The sequence below is a fragment of the Prunus mume genome, linkage group LG6, assembly GCF_029339155.1.
Source record: "Prunus mume cultivar Tortuosa linkage group LG6, ASM2933915v1, whole genome shotgun sequence".
Lineage (NCBI taxonomy): Eukaryota > Viridiplantae > Streptophyta > Magnoliopsida > Rosales > Rosaceae > Prunus > Prunus mume.
Window position 1 is genome coordinate 14,104,534 of NC_142703.1, and position 21,724 is coordinate 14,126,257.

Sequence of the window (21,724 nt, forward strand, 5' to 3'; positions counted from 1 at the left end):
GGGTGAGAGTTCTTCACATGGCATAAAAACCACTCGAAAACGGGACGAAGTTATTAGGTTCTGATTGACCACGAATAGTACCAAGTAGCCAGTTTTTGGCACGACAAACTCGTTTTTGCATTTAGGTGAGCAAAAGGTAGCGAAGGAAACAAATTTCCTACCTTCTTATTTTATTATGTCTTTATAGTGTTGACAATATAGAATTCCACATTGGAAATTATAATAAGGTTTGCATAAGAATATATAAGACCTTAAACTAAAACCAAGGTGAGCAGTATTGAAACAGGGTAATAAGCCTAAAGTCTAAGAAAGTAATTGAAATCAAAGAGAACAATAGAGAAACAAAGATAACTTTGATAAAATGAACCGTCAGGTTCGAATCAAGACATTTGCAAATTAATTAAGGAGGAAAGAGATTGAAAATCATGTTTAAAGCACATATCTTCATATGGTAGAGTAATTTAGAATATCACCTTTTAAAAAATAATAATAATTTTGATGATGATGATAAAACCTTTACATGAAGGGTTCATATGAAAAACAAGTATTGTTACAGCCAAGGAGAACAAAGTCGATCATTAATTTGTGATGTAACCATCCTTGCTAACCATGTGCACTCTAATGCTTCTTAAACTATCATTAACAGTAAATGATATATTGACCCCTAAAGAGGAAAAGCCAAAGATAAAGTAGGAGAGACGAGGGAACTAATCATTAATGGGTTTTTAATTGTAGACGTCCCTAAACTTTGCCTTGAGTTGCAATTGGGTCTCTGAACTTTTTTTTTGAGGCAATTATATCCGTTAACTTGACAAATAGTTCCAATTGGGTCTTACTGTCCAACTCTGCCAATTTATCTGTCAAAATGAGGGGGTAAAAGCGTCCTTTCAGTTTCTTGGGGAGGATTTCAGGCAAAGAATTGAGAGGTTCCTAGAGATGAGAGAAGGTTTCACTCCACATAGTGACCTTTTGATGTTGATCACCTTCAAGCTTGATAGTTGAAAAGCTATATTGGCTTGGAGTGATCTATGGTAAAGTATTGTGCTCTTTCTTCGGCATGCAATTTGAAGAACTGGGTCATGGCAGCCATCATTCTATCACATAACTCCTCAGGCACTCCATGGTTGATGATCTGGAAAAATCCATACTCTTCGCAAGCTTGTGAGAGCTCGAATCTGGTTGTTGCTTAGATCAAGCTCCCTGAGATTGGTTTGGTCGCCAATTGATTCAGGAAGCTCTATCCAGTCACTGAAGTTGCTGGACAGGTTGGGCACCTCAAGAGTTGTCAATCTCCCTATTGGCAGCCCACGAAGCTCATTGAAATGAACATCTAGATATCTCAGTGACCTCATTTCACAGATTCTCTCTCTCTCTCTCTCTCTCTCTCTCTGCAAATTCAAAAATTGAAGAAGAAGAAAAAAAATTCGAACACTTTGCAACTTTGGGGGGTGGGGTGGATTCTGGGTTTATGCGAGTTGGGATATGGGGTGGGTTGCAGATTGGGTTGGGATCTGGATTTTGAGGGTGGGATAAGGAGGAGGGGGAATGGGTTGCAGGAGAGAGGGAGAGCTCTGAGAGAGAGAGAGAGAGAGAGGGGATTTTTTTTTTTTTTTAAGTTTATTTATTTATTCACTTTTTTCAGTTTTTTTTTTTCAATTTTTAAAAGTTGAAATATTTTAATTGAAATGGATGGTTTTTGCCCTCAAATTAAATTCCAAATTGACGGAATGACTCAATTGGAACGAATGAGATAGTTGGATGACCTAATTGCCTCAACAACAAAAAGTTCGGAGACCCAATTGCAACTCGAGGTATAATTCAGGAACCTCTACACTCAAAAATCCAATCATTAATTTATAGGGAGTTTCACTAAAACACCCAAAATGAGATCTGAAATTATAAAAAAACCCAAGCACTATTTAAACATATAAACACACCCAAAACCCATCATTACACACACTCAAAACTCATTTATAAACACACCCAAAAAGTTGACTTTGGGGTTGATTTTGGGTGTGTTTCTATGTTTAAATAGTGCTTGGGTTTTTTTATAAATACATGTCTAAGATTGGGTTTATTTATAAATTTGTATAATTTATATCCTTTTGAGAGTAGGGTCTCCTTGTACACTGAGTTCACCTAACGTTCTATCAAACCACACATGTAGAGTCATATGATATGTACTACTAAATTTGATGAAGAAACCAAATTTTTTTCCTCAATATTCATGTCTTCAACATCTCAAAAGCATCATCACCTTCATGTTGCCGCTAGCACTTGTTCTCGTCTTCCTGAACTGTCACATTGTTGCATCCGCATCCATCATCAACACCCTACCGGGCTTTTCCGGCAACCTCCCCTTTAAACTTGAAACTGGGTTAGTAATTCTTCAACTATTATTTTCTTCTCCACGCGTGCGTTGTTACGTGAAATCAGTTGAATTCAACCACCATTAAAGAGTGTTTCTCGTATTATACATATGCATATATTAGTTGTTGTTCTCCTAATCTGAGTTACTAATAGGTACGAAATATGAGAGTCAAAATAATGGTTTTAATGACAAATTAAAGGTACGTGGGGGTTGGCGATTTGGATGATGTGCAGCTGTTCTATTACTTCATTGAGTCGGAGAGGCGTCCCAAGGAAGACCCTCTACTGCTTTGGCTCACCGGAGGTCCCGGTTGCTCTGCTTTCTCCGGCCTTGTATACGAAATAGGTAATTGTTATCTCACCTTTTAATTAATCATGTCTTTGTACTTCCATTACAACACCGACAATATAATACATACTGTTGAGAGTATTATTGTCTTGCTAAACATAACATGCAAATTAAACAAAAAGAGATTACTGTCGTAAGAAAGCATGAAATCCCGTTAATTGGATTTTGACTGGAAGGTAGCTGTAGATCAGAGTCAGGCATTATTGATGTCCTTTGATTGGCACATCAAATAATGCTTGTACCAAAACAACTTGTCATCATATAAAAGATACCAATGACTGTTTAAGGAAAGCTATTCTTCAGGACTTTTTATGGCTTTAAATTATTTATATATTGCCCTGAATTTTTTTGGTAGGCCCAATAATGTTCAACTACGCAAATTCTAGTGGGAACGAACCAACATTTGTGTTGAATCCATACTCATGGACAAAGGTAAACCTACTACTTAATCTGCACTTAATTTGTCAAGAACTTTACCCAAATGCATTGGACAATGTTCAGGTTGCCAACATAATATTTTTGGATCAACCTGTTGGTACTGGATTCTCCTATGCAAAAAGTTGGCAAGGATACGAGACCGGTGATATATCATCCGCAGCTCATACCTACGAATTTCTAAGGAAGGTGAAAATTGGTTAAAGTAATTAAAATTATATATTAAATCTCCTTAATTAATTAATTAATTAATTATATATATATATGTTGGTGCTGCAGTGGCTTAAAGATCATCCTGAATTTCTGAAAAATCCACTGTACATTGCTGGTGATTCATATTCAGGCATAACTGTTCCCATCATTGTTCAGGAAGTGTCCAACGGTAACTCTTTGTTGGGGATGAAGACTTCTTCAGCTATTTCACTAAAATTATATTTAATTAAATTATGAGGCAACTCTTTTTTCTAAATCTAAACTGTTCTAGGCAATGAAGTCGGGCATGAACCACCATTGAATCTCAAAGTAAGAATTTCAATTTTTTTTATTTTATAACTTGAGATACTTGTCTTTTATTTTCGTCCTCCTTTTTTGCCTTTGCCTTGTTTTGGGCTCTTTGTCTGTCTGTCTGGTGCCCTTGTTTGGGCTCTTTGTTTGCTTATCTTGTGCCCTTGTTTGGTCTTTTGGGCTATTATAGTTGTTCTCTGCTCATTTCATTTAGCCTATAATCCTAATGGTCCATTACCATCTTTGAATTTACAAGCAGTTTTTATACAAGCGATATTATGGAAGGGAAACCGAATTTAAGACTTTGGATATAGGGATAAATGTTTTTAACCACTTAAGTTACAAGTCAATCTTTAATTCTTTACCATTTTTCTAATGTGTGATTGGAATTAATACAGTTATTCTTTTACCAAACAAAAACCTCATAGCTATGAACCCTTTATTTTTATTTTTATAGTAAATTTGACTTACACCCTTCAAATTCAATTTACCATACCTAAAACCCTTCACTTTTTGTTCCTATAAATAATACCCAATTTGTATAAGTAAAAACCCATGACTAGGATCTAACTCAGCAAGTTACCTAATTAAGCATAAAATCTGATTTATTGTACTTTTCAGATTCCAAAAATACCCCCAACTAAGCCATTATTGCATTTTGTATATTAATGTAGGAGTCAATATGGAAATAGTTTATAATTGGATTGTATATAATGTCATATATTGAATTTGGAAAGATCTCCAAATGGTTGTAATGGATGTAAGAATTAATTTTGAAACATTTTTAAAAAAATTTAACAATAAATTCAAATTTGGGTAATCGGTTTGTTTAATAAAATGTTTATGTTATTTTCTTTTTATGAATTATACATGACTAATAATCCACTTTATAATTGTTTATGAATAAAACTGTATATACTGATTATGTTGAAAAAATAATGTACCTATTACTTGTTTGTTTTATGAAAAATATAATTTACCTAGTATGAAAAGTGTACATAATTATCTATTCCAATATACCTATATTATCGACATCCAATATACCTACATTAATTTTAATGTACTTACAATTAGGATTTAGGTATTATATGTCATCCAATGTACCTACCATTTGAATAATATACCTACTACGAATAAAGTACCTATTATTTATCTAATTAATGTACCTATTTTTTTCTATAAATAATATAGCCTTTTTTCTCTGAATAAAGTACCTATTATTTGTTTTATTAAAAGCAATTTTTTTAAATGAACGTATTTTCTCTCTCCAAATAACGTACCTATTTTTTCCTCTAATAATGTACCTATTTTTCCTCTCCAAATAATGTACCTATACACATTTACAGGTATATTGTAAAATAATTTACCTGTGGGTAAATAATGTACCTATATTTTATATAAATTATTGTGTACCTATTTTTAATTATGAAAAATATACGCAATTACAAAGTAACTGACTTTGTTTTTTTTTTTTTGTGGGTAAATAATATACCTATATTTTATATGTATATATTTATATTATATTTTTCATAGGTACATTATTGGATATGTAATTTACATATTTTTTTTTTTTGGTTTGCAATTTTAGTGGGCGAGATGTGAGAGGGAATGACAACTAAAAGAAATGGGGTGATTGATATGCTATTAATAGGGAGTATATTAATTACAATTATGGCAGTTAATGAAATGCTTGAAATAAAATTATAAATAAAATATGAATTTTAGTGGCAACGATGTAAAAACATAGAAATACTACGACCTCTTATATCCTACTGGTCATTTAAATTTGAAATTGGGTTTTACACATAGATTTATAGAGTGATGGGTATATGTCTAGGAAATAGAAAATATAGGGGTCTATATTGGACAAGCCCTATCTGTGTCTATGGAACAAAACGTAGTGGTTATAATATATTAGTAAAATGTGACATTCATACATGAAAATTTTCTTTTTCGTATTTTTGTGGGGATGAATATTTTCTAGACTTTATTTTTAGTATTAAATGGGGAATCTTGTCTTGGATAACTAAATATTTCTTGACTGATCTCAGGGTTACATGCTAGGCAATCCATTTACAGAACCAGTGTATAACTCAAGAATTAAATTTGCTCACCGCATGGCACTTATATCCGATGCACTCTATGAGGTATAAATGTTCTAGTGGCTGGTTATATATGCTTTTTTTTTTCTTTTTCTTTTTATCATTTGATTTTTCTAAACTCTTGAAAGAATAGCTAGAGTTGAATTTTTGTTGCGAATATGTGAAAGAAAGTGGTAAGTTATAAGTCTTTATATACGTATGCTAATCCAACTAACAACCCAACGATGTTAAAATCGTATCTGAAATTTTGTACAAACGATGTAGCAAAAAAAAAAAAAAAAAAAAAAAAAAAACCTAATTTGAGAGCTAATCTCTTCGTATTATATATATAGTCAACTAGAACAAATTGCAAGGGCGAGTATGCTCAAGTAGATCCAAGCAATGCACCTTGTGTGGAAAACCTCCAAGAAGTCACTGAGGTGAGAATTACTATAATGTCCTTGGTTTACATTTATTATTTAAGTGTGAACTGAATATCGATTTGCCACGCTCACAAATTTGTAGTGCATCCAAAAGATATTTCTTCCCCAAATATTGGAGCCAAAGTGTAGCACTATGTCTCCAAGACCAAAAAGATTCAAATGGGATCAAAGCTTTGATGGAGAGAACATGTTTGATGTGTTACATCATTCTACAGAACCATGGTGTCGTGTAATATTCTGACTCACACTCTCTCTTACGCAATATATATTCTTATAAACTTAAGTCAAATAACAAATTTTAAATGGTTTGACTTGTTTTTCACTTTGATTTTGGAAATATTAGTCCTATAATTTAATTTAGTTAGCAATCAAGTACAAATCCCTGAATACTTACAATTTGTGCTGATTGCCTATTGCCAAGAAACAAACTTTATGATTTGGACTTGATTAAAAACCAAACAAGATTACAAAACTAACATTGCCAAAATTGAATGATGTACATCGATTCGAAGTTCAAAATGAGTCAAATTACAGAGACTAAAAATGTACTTTAGCCATATAAATTTATACATGTATGTGCATGGCTGAACTATATGTTAGGCTAATACCCTCACTACCTCTACTTGTTTGCAGCATTATAACTATCTCTTCTCCTACATTTGGGCTAATGATAAAACTGTCCAAAATGCTCTAAACATTCGACAGGTGTGTTATAATTTTGAGAATGGCGATGTTCTAAATACAACAATCATGAATTTTTTATTTTTTTTTATATAAAAAAAAATCAGTTAAAGTAATTTTTTTTTACACTTACAACTGCAGGGAACAATAAAGGATTGGGAAAGATGCAATCGGAGCTTATCTAGCAGTTATGCACATGATGTAAGTACAAGTATTGGCTATTATCGAAACCTCACTAAGAAGAACCTCAGAGCACTGGTTTACAGGTACACTAATATCCTCAATTTTCTCCATTTTCAAATGTTGTCTATCCAAAAAAAAAAAAACCACAAACGTTTGAGCAAATATATAAATGAAAATTTCTCCTGTCTAGAAATATCAAAGTAATTTGTAACTTTTTTCTTGTTTTTTTTTTTTCCTTACAGTGGTGATCATGACATGGTTGTTCCATATGTGGGCACTCGAGAATGGATAAAATCTCTAAATTTGAGTGTTGATTACCAATGGAGACCATGGTTTGTAAATGGCCAAGTTGCAGGGTTGGTTGCTACTTCCTACTTGCCACTATTTTTCATTTTTTTATTTATACATGCAATTAGGGGTAAAGGATTTTCTCATACGTACATACACTGTCAAGGTGTCATAGGAATTCTAATCTGAGACCACTAGTCTACAAGTAAAGACTCTTTTCCACTAGACTAGACCCCGTTGACTGCCATTATCAATTTTAGTTAGTCGCATATACTGTTTCATTATTTTCATAATGTCACAACAATTTCTAATTTAATTAATTATTATTATTTTTCAATAGGTACACCAATGCATATACAAGGAAAGCGTACAGTTTGACATTCGTGACTGTAAAGGCAAGAACTGGAAATCCTCTTTTAATTCTTCTCAGCTATGTTTCTTTAAAATAAAACAAATACAAAAAAACTAAAATAATGGAAGTTAACTTTTGTTTGACGTATGCAGGGAGCTGGCCACACAGCTCCAGAATACAAGCCTGTGAAATGTCTTGCAATGATTGATAGGTGGCTTGCATATTACTATGTTTAATTAGCTCATTCAAGCAACTCCACACCTATATATATTTGTATTGAAAATTTGCCCATTTGGGTGATCTCTTGTATTAAAGAAATCCATAGTCGATTTCACCATGAACTTAAGATATTTTAGCTTACGCATTGCAGCTGATAGTACACTCTGCTTCATAATTCGAAGAACTTTCTCCCGATTTATATTTGCCAGGATATATACATATTCAATCTCTTGAACAATCGCTTTTCACATGAGCTAACTCCGTCAAACTCTATTCTTTTCTTTTCTGAACAACAAAATGTTTCAATTGATTTGTTGAAAATGGTAAACTGATTTTACTAAACAAATGTCATAAATAAAATAGGTAAGGAAATCATATACATCCTTGTGAGAAGAGGGTCTTCTTGTACACTGGCATGGATTGAATCCTTGAACTTGACACTTGAGGATGATTGGAAACCATGGTTCTCTGATCATCAAGTTGCAGGGTTTGTAGTTGTTTTCATGATTTTTTTGGGTTCGGATTTTTATTTTTGAGTTTAGGAATTTCAATGTTTAATACTAACTTTGATCTTTTGTTCTCCTTTTTCATTGATTCATTTTACAGATACACAATGTACTATTCAAACAACGAGTATAATTTGACATATGCGACTATAAAGGCATGAGTGATGGCTTCCAAGTTTATTGATCTTCTCTTTGAAGTAAGTCTAATAATCACTTATGATGGAATAAATAATTCCCAGTTGCAAATGTGCAGGGAGAAGGGCATAAAGCTCCAGAGTACAATCCTAAGGAATGCTTTGATATGATCAATAGGTGACTGGCGCATTCTCCTCTTTAACCTAGTATACTAAATTAGAAATATTACTGCATTATACATATGTAATGTTTCACAGTAACTAAAAGTACGTACATGATCACTTATCTGAGTATAATTTTAATCTACAACCTTCAACATGAATACGCGGAAGTGTATGAAAGTTGAGGTGGCATTATTTGCATGCGTGAACCTTGTTTGGCGACATTGTCCACTAAGAATCAATTAGGTGTGAGATTTTATCTCAAAATGTCGGTTTATTAAATTATTTCATCACAAACCTCTATTTTTGTTGGGAAAATTTTAGTGACATACATTATGCATATGGTAGTTGGACACCAGATTATAATGTGCTTTAAGAAATTGAAAGCAACCACTTCGTGGACAACTAACCCATCAATATAAGTTATTTCTGTGAAGAAAAAAAATTACAACTCATGAGCATATATATAGCAAATCCAACCCAGAACAGTAGAGCTGAGAAATATCAAGGGACAAATTATAAAGGGGGTCCTTGTATCATAATCGATCATGAACAGAAGCTCCTTTTCTGTAACTTATTATTTCATCAACATCAGCAGCATGATTGATCTCCACTGCACACCCAGATAAATTGAGTAGGACTTCCAAATTCCAAATGAAGATAGCCTTTTTATTTTGTTCTGTTTTGTAAATTGTCTAAAGCAAGCAAGCAAATGCATGGATCAATAGTACCTTGCTGGACGAGTCTCTGTGAGTAAAAGACACGGAAGCAGCATCTACGGAGAGGTCGACCGCGTTGAGGACGACTAACCAGATATCGGAGATGATATCGAGCTCGACGGCAACGGCACCGCCGAAACTGCAAGCGGTGAGGTCCGGTTTGAACGTTATGTCGTATCCTTTCGGCAGCCGAGGCTGGCCTTTGAACTGCTCCATTTGAGAGTTTAGAGTTGCAGAAGAGCTCAAAGTGCATCACTCGTTTTCATCATTATATTTTTAGCAGTGTTCGAAAAATCCGCCTAGGCGGCCTGGGCGTTTCGGGTCCTTTTTCTATTTTTATATTTTTATTTTATTTATATATATATATATATATATATATAATTAATTGAAATTAATTTTTAGCAAACAACTTTAATTAAAAGAAATTGATTAGGACTCTGTAAATCTTCTCCTTCCTTTTTCTCAACTTCCCAGGCAATGGTGTCGGGTGAGTTTCTATATCTCACACATACACATGCATACCAGCAATAACTGATCTTTATGCTGTTGGTTACTCGTATGCCTTTGTTGAACTCTACTTAACTAAGCATATCTGCTTCGCTTTTCATGGCAGAAAGACAATTATATCTTCTCTGAGGTTTGGGCCTACGATAAAGCATTAAGAAATGGGTGAGATGCAACAACAGCTTATCAGCTTCATATATACACGATGTTTTCTCTAGTCTTGTTTATCATGAGTACTTCTTCTGGTTATCCTTATGAACATTCATGTTGCATCGACTTCCAATATCATCAATGCCCGACCTGGCTTTCGGGGTGACCTCCCCTTCAAACTTGAAACTGGGTTGGTATTGTTGTTCTATATAAACTTGAGCTTACGTTGTATTGATGTGCAGCTATTTTATTACTTCTTTGAGTCTGAAGGGAGTCCAGAGTATGATCCTCTTGTGCTTTGGCTCACTGGAGGTCCTGGTTGCTCTGCCTTCTCTGGGCTTGTTTATGAAAATTTAGGTACCTTATTATATTTTCCACTCTCTGCATCTTTCAGAGGATTTTATTCTATTTTGATATTTATGACATTGGTAACGGACCATCAGAAAATATTTTTAAAAGAAAGTGAAGAATTGAACCACAAAAAACAAAACAAAACATGAAGGTGTGTGAAGTAGGTGAGATTTGCAGCGTGAAGGAAGATAGATGAAAAGTATGTGCTCTGTTTTCTCTGTTTTTTGGTTCTGTTTTTTGCGTAGTCTGGGGGCCAAATCACACAAGTAGAAACTACAGAGCAACTAACCTCGCCCAAGAGCCTTAAAACAGGGGAGGGGTCCCATCAAAAGCAGTACATCCCAAATTTTAGTCTATTTGTGTGTATTTCACTAATCACAAATTCTTTCATAAAAAAACTTTAATTACTAGAAAATTAGCCTCACTATTTATTCCATTCTTTGTTGTAGGTCCACTATCCTTTGACTATGCACACATTCCATTGGCAACAAACCAAAATTAAAGTTGAATCCGTACTCATGGACAAAGGTAGGAGACTTCAATTGCCTTCTAGGTGTTTGTGTTTATGTCTTTGTGTGTGATCTTTAGTATTTAGAAGAACAATATCCAAACTTTCAGGTTACCAACATAATATTTCTAGACGCACCGGTGGGCACAGGATTCTCATATGCAAAAAATATGAATTTCTTAGAATGGTGAGGAGGGTACACTTGCCTACGAGGTTAAAGTTTAGTTCATGCTCATCTTTCAAAAAATTAGGAATGGTTTCAAAAATTGACATGATTGGCTGTTGGAATTTAACCTTCCTTTCTTGCATCTAGCTTAGCTACATTGTTGTTTTCAATGTTGTGGTGCAGTGGCTTATGGATCATCCCAAGTTCTACAATAATCCACTTTATATTGCCGGAGATTCTTATTCCGGCATAATTGTTCCTATCGTTGTTAAGGAAATATCAGATAACAAGTTGGTAACCCTCTTAAATTTGACCTTTTGTCAGTTTCAGCTACCAAGAATTGAGAGAAGGGTCAATCATCCAACCTTTATTTCAGTCTCACCTGCAAATAATATTGAACAGTTCATTCTGTCACCTCTAATTGCTCAATATATATAGCTGATGGACAAATAAAGCATTTAGTTTCATGACGTATTGATTTTAATTTACTTTTATTTTTATGTAGGTAATCACAATGAACATGTACCACCAATGAATCTCAAAGTACAATTGCTGCCACTTGATTTTGAATGAGTTCTGTTGTGTTGTAGTTAATTAATTCCTGAATATATGCCAGTGGGCCTAATGTTCTATATATATTGGCTGAGGGATATGTGCTTGGCAATCCAGTGACAGATTCTGAAAAGGATGAGAATTCCATAGTGCTATTTTCTTACCTAAACACACTTATATCAGACGAGCTATACCAGGTGAAATACGCACTGATTTTGTTGCTTCTTGTCGATTTTCATGTAGATATTGGATTCTGGCTCTTCAAATCATTCTGAGCTATTCTGACGTATGATCAAAATATGGCTCCTGTACAAAAGATTATCTTTCTTAAATGTGGTTATGTTTTTTATGTTTTGCAAGTCAATGAAAAGAAACTGCGAGGGAGACTATATCAATGTGGATCTAAACAACTCGTTATGTGTGAGTGATCTTGAACTTTACAACGAGGTGAGTGGAAAGAAAGAAATCCTTTGGTTTCTGCAAGTGCTTGCCAAATCTAAGTAATGGGATCAAAATACTGACTTATCAAAGACATAAACATTGTACAGATATTGGAATCTTCATGTGCTATGCCTTCTTTAAAATCAGCACGGTCAAAGTGGTATGCAAACGATCTCAGTAATAAGGACTCTGTAAATCTCCTCCTTTCTTTTCCTCAACTCCGTAGGCCATGGTGTTGGGTAAGTCTCTCTGCACTGCACCATGCACGCATACATGCACACACACACACACGGTGCATACTATATAGCAGTAACTTATTTGTAGGTTCTGGCTTACTCGAAAGTGTTTTTTGTACTAAATGTGAACTTTGAGTCTATATACCTGACTAGTTTTAATGTAGCATTACGATTATATCTTCACTTATATTTGGGCAAATGACAAAACTGTCCAAGATGCTCTTCATATTCAAGAGGTAAATTAATTAGTTCATTCACAATATATTCTTCTGGTTTTCATGACATATCACAGTACTTTAAATTTGCTGATCTTATGACAATCAGGGAAGCATTAAGGAATGGGTGAGATGCAATGAGACCTTACAAGATTTATGCATTGCATAGTGGGTTTGAGTAATTTAAGCTGATTATATTGCCAGCTGACAAATTCCGCAACTTAGAAAATCTGGAGTAATTAATGAAAGAAAATAAAATAGAGGAGATGGATCGGCTGCATAGGTCCAGCAGAGTGCCGCCAATGGGGAGGAGAGGAAGTAGGGAGAGATGGAATTGGGGGAGGTCGACAGACAAAGTGAAATCTGAAGAGTCTCTAATCCAGTAGGGTTAGGTTTTTTAATTAATGAAAATAATAAGAAATTGATATGTAAAAAAAAAAACTAATATAATTTTAATGAATTGGATGTCTACCTCAACTGCCATGTGAGATGGCATTACTCAATAAAAAAGGGATAATTGAATGAAGAGGGTCTCCTTCGAGGATTCACCTACTGTCCAGACCATCCAGTCACGTCATGGCTGAAGTAAAAAGACACATTCAATTATAGCACGCTTCCTAAATTCACAGTAGAGCCATAAAGCCATCCTCTCTATATATGTGATGAAATGTTATGCTACCGTAGCAGCCTTTATAAAATTAAAATATATTACATATATTTTAATGTTATTCATCCCATATATCACTGTCATCAATTTTTGTAGGCATATAATCATGTTATATTTAATTTGTTTGCTCAATTAATAAAATAATCTCTTAATAAACACATGATTTTAATTCTCAACCTTTTACTATTTATCTCAATTTGTACTTTAATATATTTCTAGAAAACTATTAAGTACCCAAACAAAAATTGGTCCTTAGATTTTAAGTTATAACAACTTTAACTAGCCCACCCATTAAAAATTCCTGTTGCATCAACGTCCAATATCATCAAAACCCTACCCAGCTTTCGCGGTGACCTCCCCTTTAAGCTTGAAACTGGGTTAGTTCTTATAACTATTATTCTGTTAAGTACTTTACATTAATACAAAAGATGACCATGAATAATATATTTTAAGGGTTTAATTATATAAAGGTACGTGGGAGTGGGCAGCATGGATGATGTGCAGCTGTTTTATTACTTCTTTGAGTCTGAAGGGAGTCCAGAGTATGATCCTCTTGTGCTTTGGCTCACCGGAGGTCCTGGTTGTTCTGCCTTCTCTGCCCTTGTATATGAAAATTTAGGTACGTACCTTATTATATTTTTCAGACTCTGCATTTTTCAGATGATATTATTATATTTTGAAATTTTATGAAATTTTATAATCAGAAAATCTTTTTAAAAGAAAGGGAAGGCTCTGTTTTCTCTGTTTTTTTTTTTTTGTGGTTCTTTTTTGGGTTAGGCTGGGCGCCAAAGCACACAAGTAAACCTACAGAGCAACTAACCTTGCCCAAGAGCCTCAAAACCCATAGAAAGCCATACAAAGTTAATTAGTGTTTAGCTTTTCTAAGTATATTCTGTGTAGTTTTTACTAATATACAGAATATAATTGTAACTCTGCACATTGAAGTTCCAACTATTTAAAACATACTTTGTTGTAGGTCCACTATCCTTTGACTATGCACATTCCATTGGCAACAAACCAAAATTAAAATTGAATCCATATTCACGGACAAAGGTAGGTTTTCGCGTTTTATGTCTTTGTATGTGATCTTTAGCAACTATTCAGGTTCGTATGACATTGAGAAGAACAATATCCCAAACTTTCAGGTTGCCAACATAATATTTTTAGACGCACCAGTGGGCACAGGGTTCTCCTATGCAAAAAATTGGGAAGGATATAGCAATCTCAATGACACATTGTCAGCTGCACAAACATATGAATTTCTTAGAAAGGTGAGATGATGCGCTTGCCTATGAGGTTTCTGCATAAGGTCTAGTTCATGCGATCATCTTTCAAGTGATTAAGAACGGCTTTTTTTATCAAAAATTGACATGATTTGTTGTTGGAAATGAACATTATGTTATTGCATCTAGTTTAGCTACATCTTGGTTTTCACTATTGTGGGTGCAGTGGCTTATGGATCATCCGAAGTTCTACAATAATCCACTTTATATTGCTGGAGATTCTTATTCAGGAATAATTGTTCCGATGGTTGTTCGGGAAATATCAGATGGTAAGTTGGTAACTCTTAAGTTTTACCTTTTGTCAGTTCCAGCCACCAAGAATTGAGAAAAGTGTCAAATCCTGAAACCTTTGATTCAGTCTCACATGAAAATAATATTGAACATTTCATTCATTACCTCTTCATGCTCAATATATATCAGATGGACAAAGAAGGCAAAAACAGTTTCATGAGGTATTGATTTTAATTTATTTTTCTATTTGTGTAGGTAATCAAGATGAACATGTGCCCCCAATGAATCTCAAAGTACATTTTCTGCCAGTATAATTTGAATGATTTCTATTGTGTTGTAGTTCATAAATTCCTCATCATATGAATGTGGGCCTTAAAAGTATATTGGCTGCAGGGATATGTGCTCGGCAATCCAGTGACAGATAAAAAAAAAGATTATAATTACAAAGTGTTATTTGCTTACCTAAAAGCACTTATATCAGATGAACTATACCAGGTGAAATACGCACTGGTTTTTTTTTTTATGTACCCAGTGCTCTTGCATACTCACTTCATTTCTTGCTAAAAGACTGTCTTTCTTAAATCTGGTTGTGATTTTTACATTTTGCAAGTCAATTAAAAAAAACTGCAAGGGAGAGTATATCAATGTGGATCTAAACAACACGTTATGTGTGGAGGATCTTGAACTTTACAACGAGGTGAGTGGAAATAAAACAAAATCTTTGGTTTCTGCAACTACTTGTCACTTTTAAGTAATAGGATAAAAATACTGACTTCACAATTGGATTGGCAGTGTATCGAAGGCATACACAGTGCACATATATTGGAACCTTCATGTACTATAATAGAGTCGCCAAAATCAGCACGATCAAAGTGGAACGGAAACTATTTCAGCAATAAGGACTCTGTAAATCTCCTCCTTTCTTTTCTTCAACTTCGTAGGCCATGGTGTCGGGTAAGTCTCTCTGCTGCGTGCACACTTGCACACATACACAATGCGCACTACAGTCACTTATCTGTAGGTTGTGGCTTACTCATTTTTGTTTGTTATACTAAATGTAAACTTGAGTCAGATTATCTTCCTTGTTTTAATGCAGAGTTACAATTATCTCTACTCTTCCATTTGGGAAAATGACAAAACTGTCCAAGATGCTCTTCATATTCAGGAGGTAATTAGTTAGTTCATTCTAAATATATTCTTCCAGTTTTCATGATATATCACTGTACTTTAATTTTGCTCATCTTAAATGACAATCAGGGAAGCATTACGGAATGGGAGAAATGCAATAAGACCTTACAAGAATTATATATATCTGATGTTTCCTCTAGTCTTGTCTATCATGAGAACATCATAAAACAAGGCTATAGAGTTTTGGTTTACAGGTACTATATATATTGTAGAATATGCATGCTGATAACTCTTTCGAATTTTCTTCTGTTTTAGTCAAAGCAGAAAGTCCATTTGGTGTTCTAATTAGAGGGAAAATTCAAGTACATGAATTCAAACATTGTCTTAGCTTTCTGTTAATAGAATCTCACACAATCTATTCATTCTCACACAATCTATTCATTCTCACATTACCATTTCTTCTGAACACAAAGCTTGTATATTCACAGTGGTGATCATGACATGGATATTCCATATGTGGCTACTATGGCTTGGATAGAATCTCTGAACTTGACTGTTGACAGTCCTTGGAAGCCTTGGTTTGTCGACGGACAGGTTGCAGGGTTTGTATCTATCTCGTCTTCTTTCTTACTTTGTATTGAGTTTAGTCAGAAAATCAGATTACAATTATCTTATAGTTATGTCTGTTTTCTTTTCTTTTCTTTTTCTTTTTTTTTTTTTTCGGCCTTTAGATACAGAGTGCAGTACACGTACAAAAAGTACCAGTTGACATATGCTACTATAAAGGCAAGAAGCTTAAGAATGAACTTAAATATTTTCCATACTAGAATTTGCTTCAGCAAAAGCTGACTAAATTTTTTGATTTTTCAGGGAGCAGGTCATACAGCTCCCGAGTACAAACCTGAAGAATGTCATGCTATGATTAGTCGGTGGTTCGGATACTACCCTCTGTAGTCAAAATTTATGTTGGTGTATCCCAAAATTAACAAGTCAATTGGTTCACTTCACAGCAAAGTTCATTAGTTGATGCTGGATTGGTAAAGCCTTTCCTCTGTGTCTGTTTGAGTCAATTCTTCAAAGAATGACATGAAATCATAAATCAAATATCAGTTTTATGTACCATTATTTAATATATATTCATTGTTAATGTGCTATGTAGTAAACAAACCAAAAATCATGCAAAAAATCTTCATCTGGATGATCCTTTGTGAAGTCTTTGAACATGAATCAAAGAGAGGAGCAGAGAAGAGTAAGTAGGTTGACTAATGGGTCTCTGACAAGTCGTTCAATTTTGTGACATGCAAGCAATGCGGATGCCACAAAAAAATAAAAATAAAAAATATTTGTGGTCCGACAAAAACTTGGATTTTCTGCCTCCACGGAATGTTGGTGTAAGGAATCTTGAAACTTGCGATCCCCTGTTTCTTTCCCCTTATTATCTTCTTTGCCTGCATTTCCTTTTCTTCGAAATCAACCCCGTCATACTGGTTGAGCTGAGAGCAAGCACCATACCTCGTTCTGATTAAGTCCTCTGCTGAACCAAAATCACTTCTTCTTCTTCTGTGTTTTTTTTTCTTTCCTGTTGAAATTTAGAATATCTAAGAACCCAGGTGCGTCAATTATCAGTCCATATTTTAACTTAAATACACAAGTTGAAAATCACACTTTCTTTGTCTCTCATTTTAAACAAATCTTAAATACACAAGTTGAAGAATTTGAAAGGGACAGAAGCCGCAAGAGAAATACAATTCCCAAAATATCAAAATATATTCAAATTTTATTGGCTGATGATCACGAGGATTCACCTAATATTCAGACTGTCCAGTCACTTCATAGCACGAGAAAAAAACCAAGTTCATTATATTATAGCACGTTCCCTAACTTCACAGGAGCCATCCTCCATATATATGTATGTCATGAGATAAGCGTAGCAGCAAGTACATCATCACCACCATGTTGCCAGAAGCACTTCTTCTGGTGACTCTTTTGAACATGAATGTTGCATCATCATCATCCAATATCATCAAAACCCTTCCCGGCTTTCGCGGTGACCTCCCCTTTAAGCTTGAAACTGGGTTAGTTCTTATAACTATTATTTTCTACTCTGTTAAGTACTTTACATTAATACAAAAGATGACCATGGTCCATGAATAATATATTTTATGGGTTTAATTATATAAAGGTACGTGGGAGTGGGCGGCATGGATGATGTGCAGCTGTTTTATTACTTCTTTGAGTCTGAAGGGAGTCCAGAGTATGATCCTCTTGTGCTTTGGCTCACTGGAGGTCCTGGTTGTTCTGCCTTCTCTGCCCTTGTATATGAAAATTTAGGTACCTAACTATATTTTTTCAGATGATATTATTCTATTTTAAAAATTTATGACATTGGTATCGGATCATCAGAAAATATTTTTAAAACATAGGGAAGACCTTCAACACAAAATATATATATATATATATATATATATATATATATATAAAGGTGTGCTCTGTTTTCTCTGTTTTTTGTTCTTTTCGCCAAGGCACACAAGTAAACCTACAAAGCAAACTAACCCAGCCCAAGAGCCTCAAAAACAGGGGAGAGGACCCATCAAAAGCCGTACACCCCAAGTTATAAGCAAGCGCAAAGTTGATGAGTGTGTAGGTTTTCTACGTATATTCTGTGTATTTTTTATTGGGTTTAATTTCGATCAGGGTCTTAAATATCGGGGTTTTTGGAAATATCGCTGGTTCCAAAACATGGAAATATCGAGAAAATATTAATATCGATAAAAATTGGACAAAAACCACTGAAGTTGTGATAAATACATGGAAATTTTTTAATGAAACTTTAGAATAAGTTTATTTAGTCATTCATCTATTATTTTGCCACAAAAAATTGGAAGTAAATGCATTGCATAGTGGGTTTGAGTAATTTAAGCTGATTATATTGCGAGCTGACAAATTCCGCAACTTAGAAAATCTGGAGTAATTAATGAAAGAAAATAAAATACATTCTAGTAATTTATTTATAATTTTTTACTACAATATTTTACATTTTTCATGTTATTCACTAGACATGGTACATGTTCTTATATTTATTATTTATCAACAACTGAAAAATAATTAAAGATGTAAACCAACTCGATTTGTCATGCTTCAAAAATAATAGTGAAGGTTGAAGATTAACTACTATTATATAATGATCGAACTTTTAAGTTGTACTTTCCCCATTTTGTATTTTACTAACTAGGACTATTTAATACGAACTTTGTTGTAGGTCCACTATCCTTTGACTATGCACATTCCATTGGCAACAAACCAAAATTAAAATTGAATCCATATTCATGGACAAAGGTAGGTGTTTGTGTTTATGTCTTGTACGTATGTGATCTTTAGCAACTATTCAGGTTCTTATAACATTGAGAAGAACAATATCCCAAACTTTCAGGTTGCCAACGTAATATTTTTAGACGCACCAGTGGGCACAGGATTCTCTTATGCAAAAAATTGGGAAGGATATAGCAATCTCAATGACACCTTGTCAGCCGCACAGACATATGAATTTCTTAGAAAGGTGAGAGGTTTAATTCTAGTGATTAAGAATTCCTTTGAAAATCGACATGATTGGCTGTTGAATATGAAACACTTTTCTTCCATATCTAGCTAGCTGCGTTGTTGTTTTCACTGTTGTGGTGCAGTGGCTTATGGATCATCCCAAGTTCTACAATAATCCACTTTATATTGCTGGAGATTCTTATTCAGGCATAATTGTTCCTATGCTCGTTCAGGAAATATCAGATGGTAAGTTGGCAACCCTCTTAAATTTGAGCTTTGATTCAGTCTCACATGAAAATAATATTGAATATCAGATGGGCAAAAACTTAGTTTCATGAGGTATTGATTTTAATTTATTTTTATATTTATGTAGGTAATCAAGATGAACATGTGCCACCAATGAATCTCAAAGTACATTTTCTGCCATTATAATTTGAATGATTTCTCATCATATGCCCGTAGGCCTTAACAGTAGGGCAGATAATAATATTGTTCCATATATATTGGCTGCAGGGATATGTGCTTGGAAATCCAGTGACAGATGAAAAAAAAGATAATAATTACAAAGTGTTATTTGCATACCTAAAAGCACTTATATCAGATGAACTATACCAGGTGACTACGCACTTGCATACTCACTTCATTTCTTGCTAAAAGACTGTCTTTCTTAAATCTGGTTGTGATTTTTATATTTTGCAAGTCAATGAAAAAAAACTGCAAGGGAGAGTATATCAATGTGGATCTAAACAACACCTTATGTGTGGAAGATCTTGAACTTTACAACGAGGTGAGTGAAAATAAAGCCACATCTTTTGTTTCTGCAACTACTTGTCATTTTTAAGTAATGTAGGATAAAAATACTGATTTCACCATTGGATCGGCAGTGTATCGAAGATATACAGAGTGCACAGATATTGGAACCTTCATGTACTTTAGTAGCATCGCCAAAAGCAGCAGGGTCAAAGTGGAACGTAAACTATTTTAGCGATAAGGACTCTGTAAATCTCCTCCTTTCCTTTCCTCAACTTCCTAGGCCATGGTGTCGGGTAAGTCTCTCTGCGCGCGCGCGCATGCACACACACAATGCATAGGACATAGCAGTAACTTATCTGTAGGTTGTGGGTTACTCATTAGTGTTTGTTGTACTAAATGTAAAGTTTGAGTCAACATATATCTGCCTTATTTTAATGCAGAGGTACAATTATCTCTTCTCTTATATTTGGGCAAATGACAAAACTGTCCAAGATGCTCTTCATATTCAGAAGGTAATTATAATTAGTTCCTTCCAAATATATTCTTCATGACATATCACAGTACTTTAATTTTTCTGTCTTAAATGACAATCAGGGAAGCATTAAGGCGTGGTTGAGATGCAATCAGACCTTACAAGATTCATATATATCTGATGTGTCCTCCAGTCTTGTGTATCATGAGAATCTCATAAAACAAGGCTATAGAGTTCTGATTTACAGGTACTATATGCGTATAATTCTCTCCAGTTTTCTTTGGATAAAGACACCTATTTATTATAAATGATTGAACCTATGTATGTAAGTGCTAATCTTGCTGCATCACAATCTAATTATTCTCAAATTATAATTTCTTCTGAACACAACGCTTGTCGATTAACAGCGGTGATCATGACATGGCAATTCCATATGTGGCTACTATGGCTTGGATAGAATCTCTGAACTTGACTGTTGACAGTCGTTGGAAGCCATGGTTCGTCGACGGGCAGGTTGCAGGGTTGATATCTATCTCAGCTTTTTTCTCACTTTTTATTTTTTCATGTCCTTATTCTTTCTTCTGTTTAAGTTGATTTCAGTCTCAAAATCAGATTACAACTATCTCATAGTTATGCCTTCTTCTTTTTCTTTTTTTGCCCTTTAGATACAGAGTGCAGTACTCAGATAAAAAGTACCAGTTGACATATACAACTATAAAGGCAAGAAGCCAAGACCCATCATGAACTTGAATTATTCCAACACTGCAATTTGCTAGAGCAAAAGTTAAGACTAAATTTTCTGATTTTTCAGGGAGCGGGTCACACAGCTCCAGAGTACAAGCCTGAAGAATGTCATGCTATGATTAGTCGGTGGTTCGCATACTACCCTCTGTAGTCAGAATTTCTATTGCTGTATCCCAAAATTAATGTCAATTGGTTTGCATACTACCCTTTCGTCTGTGTCTGTTTGAGTCAATTCTTCCAAGACTGACATGAAATCATAAATCAAATATCAGTTTTATTTAATATATCTTCATTGTTAATGTGTTACAGTGTTGGGTAGTAAATAAACCAAAAACCATGCAAAAAATCATCATCTGGATG

At 34.3% G+C, this 21,724-nt stretch overlaps 4 protein-coding genes across 19 annotated transcripts; all 4 read left to right on the forward strand.

The window, feature by feature from the left end:
• Nucleotides 1-2,131: 2,131 nt before the first annotated feature.
• On the forward strand, nucleotides 2,132-13,837 carry LOC148916195 (serine carboxypeptidase-like 1). Of its 14 annotated transcripts, none has more exons than XR_016127826.1 (18): nucleotides 2,137-2,377; nucleotides 2,571-2,716; nucleotides 3,075-3,343; nucleotides 3,434-3,536; nucleotides 3,639-3,676; nucleotides 5,710-5,805; nucleotides 6,093-6,179; nucleotides 6,265-6,411; nucleotides 6,816-6,887; nucleotides 7,005-7,129; nucleotides 7,289-7,402; nucleotides 7,675-7,729; nucleotides 7,839-7,897; nucleotides 8,512-8,566; nucleotides 8,665-8,723; nucleotides 9,409-9,600; nucleotides 10,014-10,095; nucleotides 13,721-13,837. XR_016127826.1 is itself a non-coding variant. In XM_089054289.1 (17 exons), exons 1-16 carry the CDS (start codon nucleotides 2,196-2,198, stop codon nucleotides 10,086-10,088), a joined length of 1,656 nt encoding a protein of 551 aa, XP_088910415.1. In that variant the 5' UTR covers nucleotides 2,136-2,195; the 3' UTR covers nucleotides 10,089-10,095; nucleotides 10,323-10,455. The 14 variants fall into 14 exon arrangements, 5 of the variants coding, with proteins under 5 accessions (XP_088910419.1, XP_088910415.1, XP_088910416.1 ...); XR_016127827.1 differs by having other exon boundaries at nucleotides 10,040-10,095; XR_016127828.1 differs by having other exon boundaries at nucleotides 9,409-9,579; nucleotides 10,040-10,095.
• LOC103335066 (serine carboxypeptidase-like 18) lies at nucleotides 10,297-13,097 on the forward strand. Its single transcript, XM_089054313.1, has 10 exons — nucleotides 10,297-10,437; nucleotides 10,677-10,765; nucleotides 10,881-10,959; nucleotides 11,050-11,126; nucleotides 11,289-11,399; nucleotides 11,753-11,854; nucleotides 12,018-12,104; nucleotides 12,206-12,337; nucleotides 12,499-12,570; nucleotides 12,659-13,097. The coding sequence occupies exons 3-10, from the start codon at nucleotides 10,899-10,901 to the stop codon at nucleotides 12,716-12,718; spliced, it is 702 nt and encodes a 233-aa protein (XP_088910439.1). The 5' UTR covers nucleotides 10,297-10,437; nucleotides 10,677-10,765; nucleotides 10,881-10,898; the 3' UTR covers nucleotides 12,719-13,097.
• Nucleotides 13,520-17,005, forward strand: LOC148916196 (littorine synthase-like). The gene is made up of 14 exons (XM_089054309.1): nucleotides 13,520-13,593; nucleotides 13,687-13,835; nucleotides 14,193-14,269; nucleotides 14,362-14,487; nucleotides 14,666-14,768; nucleotides 14,986-15,023; nucleotides 15,124-15,225; nucleotides 15,341-15,427; nucleotides 15,523-15,684; nucleotides 15,827-15,898; nucleotides 15,988-16,112; nucleotides 16,347-16,460; nucleotides 16,590-16,644; nucleotides 16,729-17,005. The coding sequence occupies exons 2-14, from the start codon at nucleotides 13,706-13,708 to the stop codon at nucleotides 16,810-16,812; spliced, it is 1,275 nt and encodes a 424-aa protein (XP_088910435.1). The 5' UTR covers nucleotides 13,520-13,593; nucleotides 13,687-13,705; the 3' UTR covers nucleotides 16,813-17,005.
• A 366-nt stretch (nucleotides 17,006-17,371) lies between these two features.
• Nucleotides 17,372-21,648, forward strand: LOC148916197 (serine carboxypeptidase-like 13). Of its 3 annotated transcripts, none has more exons than XM_089054308.1 (14): nucleotides 17,372-17,933; nucleotides 18,041-18,189; nucleotides 19,118-19,194; nucleotides 19,289-19,414; nucleotides 19,539-19,641; nucleotides 19,769-19,806; nucleotides 19,909-20,010; nucleotides 20,096-20,182; nucleotides 20,280-20,441; nucleotides 20,589-20,660; nucleotides 20,743-20,867; nucleotides 21,028-21,133; nucleotides 21,286-21,340; nucleotides 21,432-21,648. In XM_089054308.1, exons 1-13 carry the CDS (start codon nucleotides 17,812-17,814, stop codon nucleotides 21,307-21,309), a joined length of 1,293 nt encoding a protein of 430 aa, XP_088910434.1. In that variant the 5' UTR covers nucleotides 17,372-17,811; the 3' UTR covers nucleotides 21,310-21,340; nucleotides 21,432-21,648. The 3 variants fall into 3 exon arrangements, with proteins under 3 accessions (XP_088910434.1, XP_088910433.1, XP_088910432.1); XM_089054306.1 differs by having other exon boundaries at nucleotides 17,377-17,933; nucleotides 21,028-21,141; XM_089054307.1 differs by lacking the exon at nucleotides 21,286-21,340 and having other exon boundaries at nucleotides 17,373-17,933; nucleotides 21,028-21,141.
• The last annotated feature ends 76 nt before the right edge of the window (nucleotides 21,649-21,724 follow it).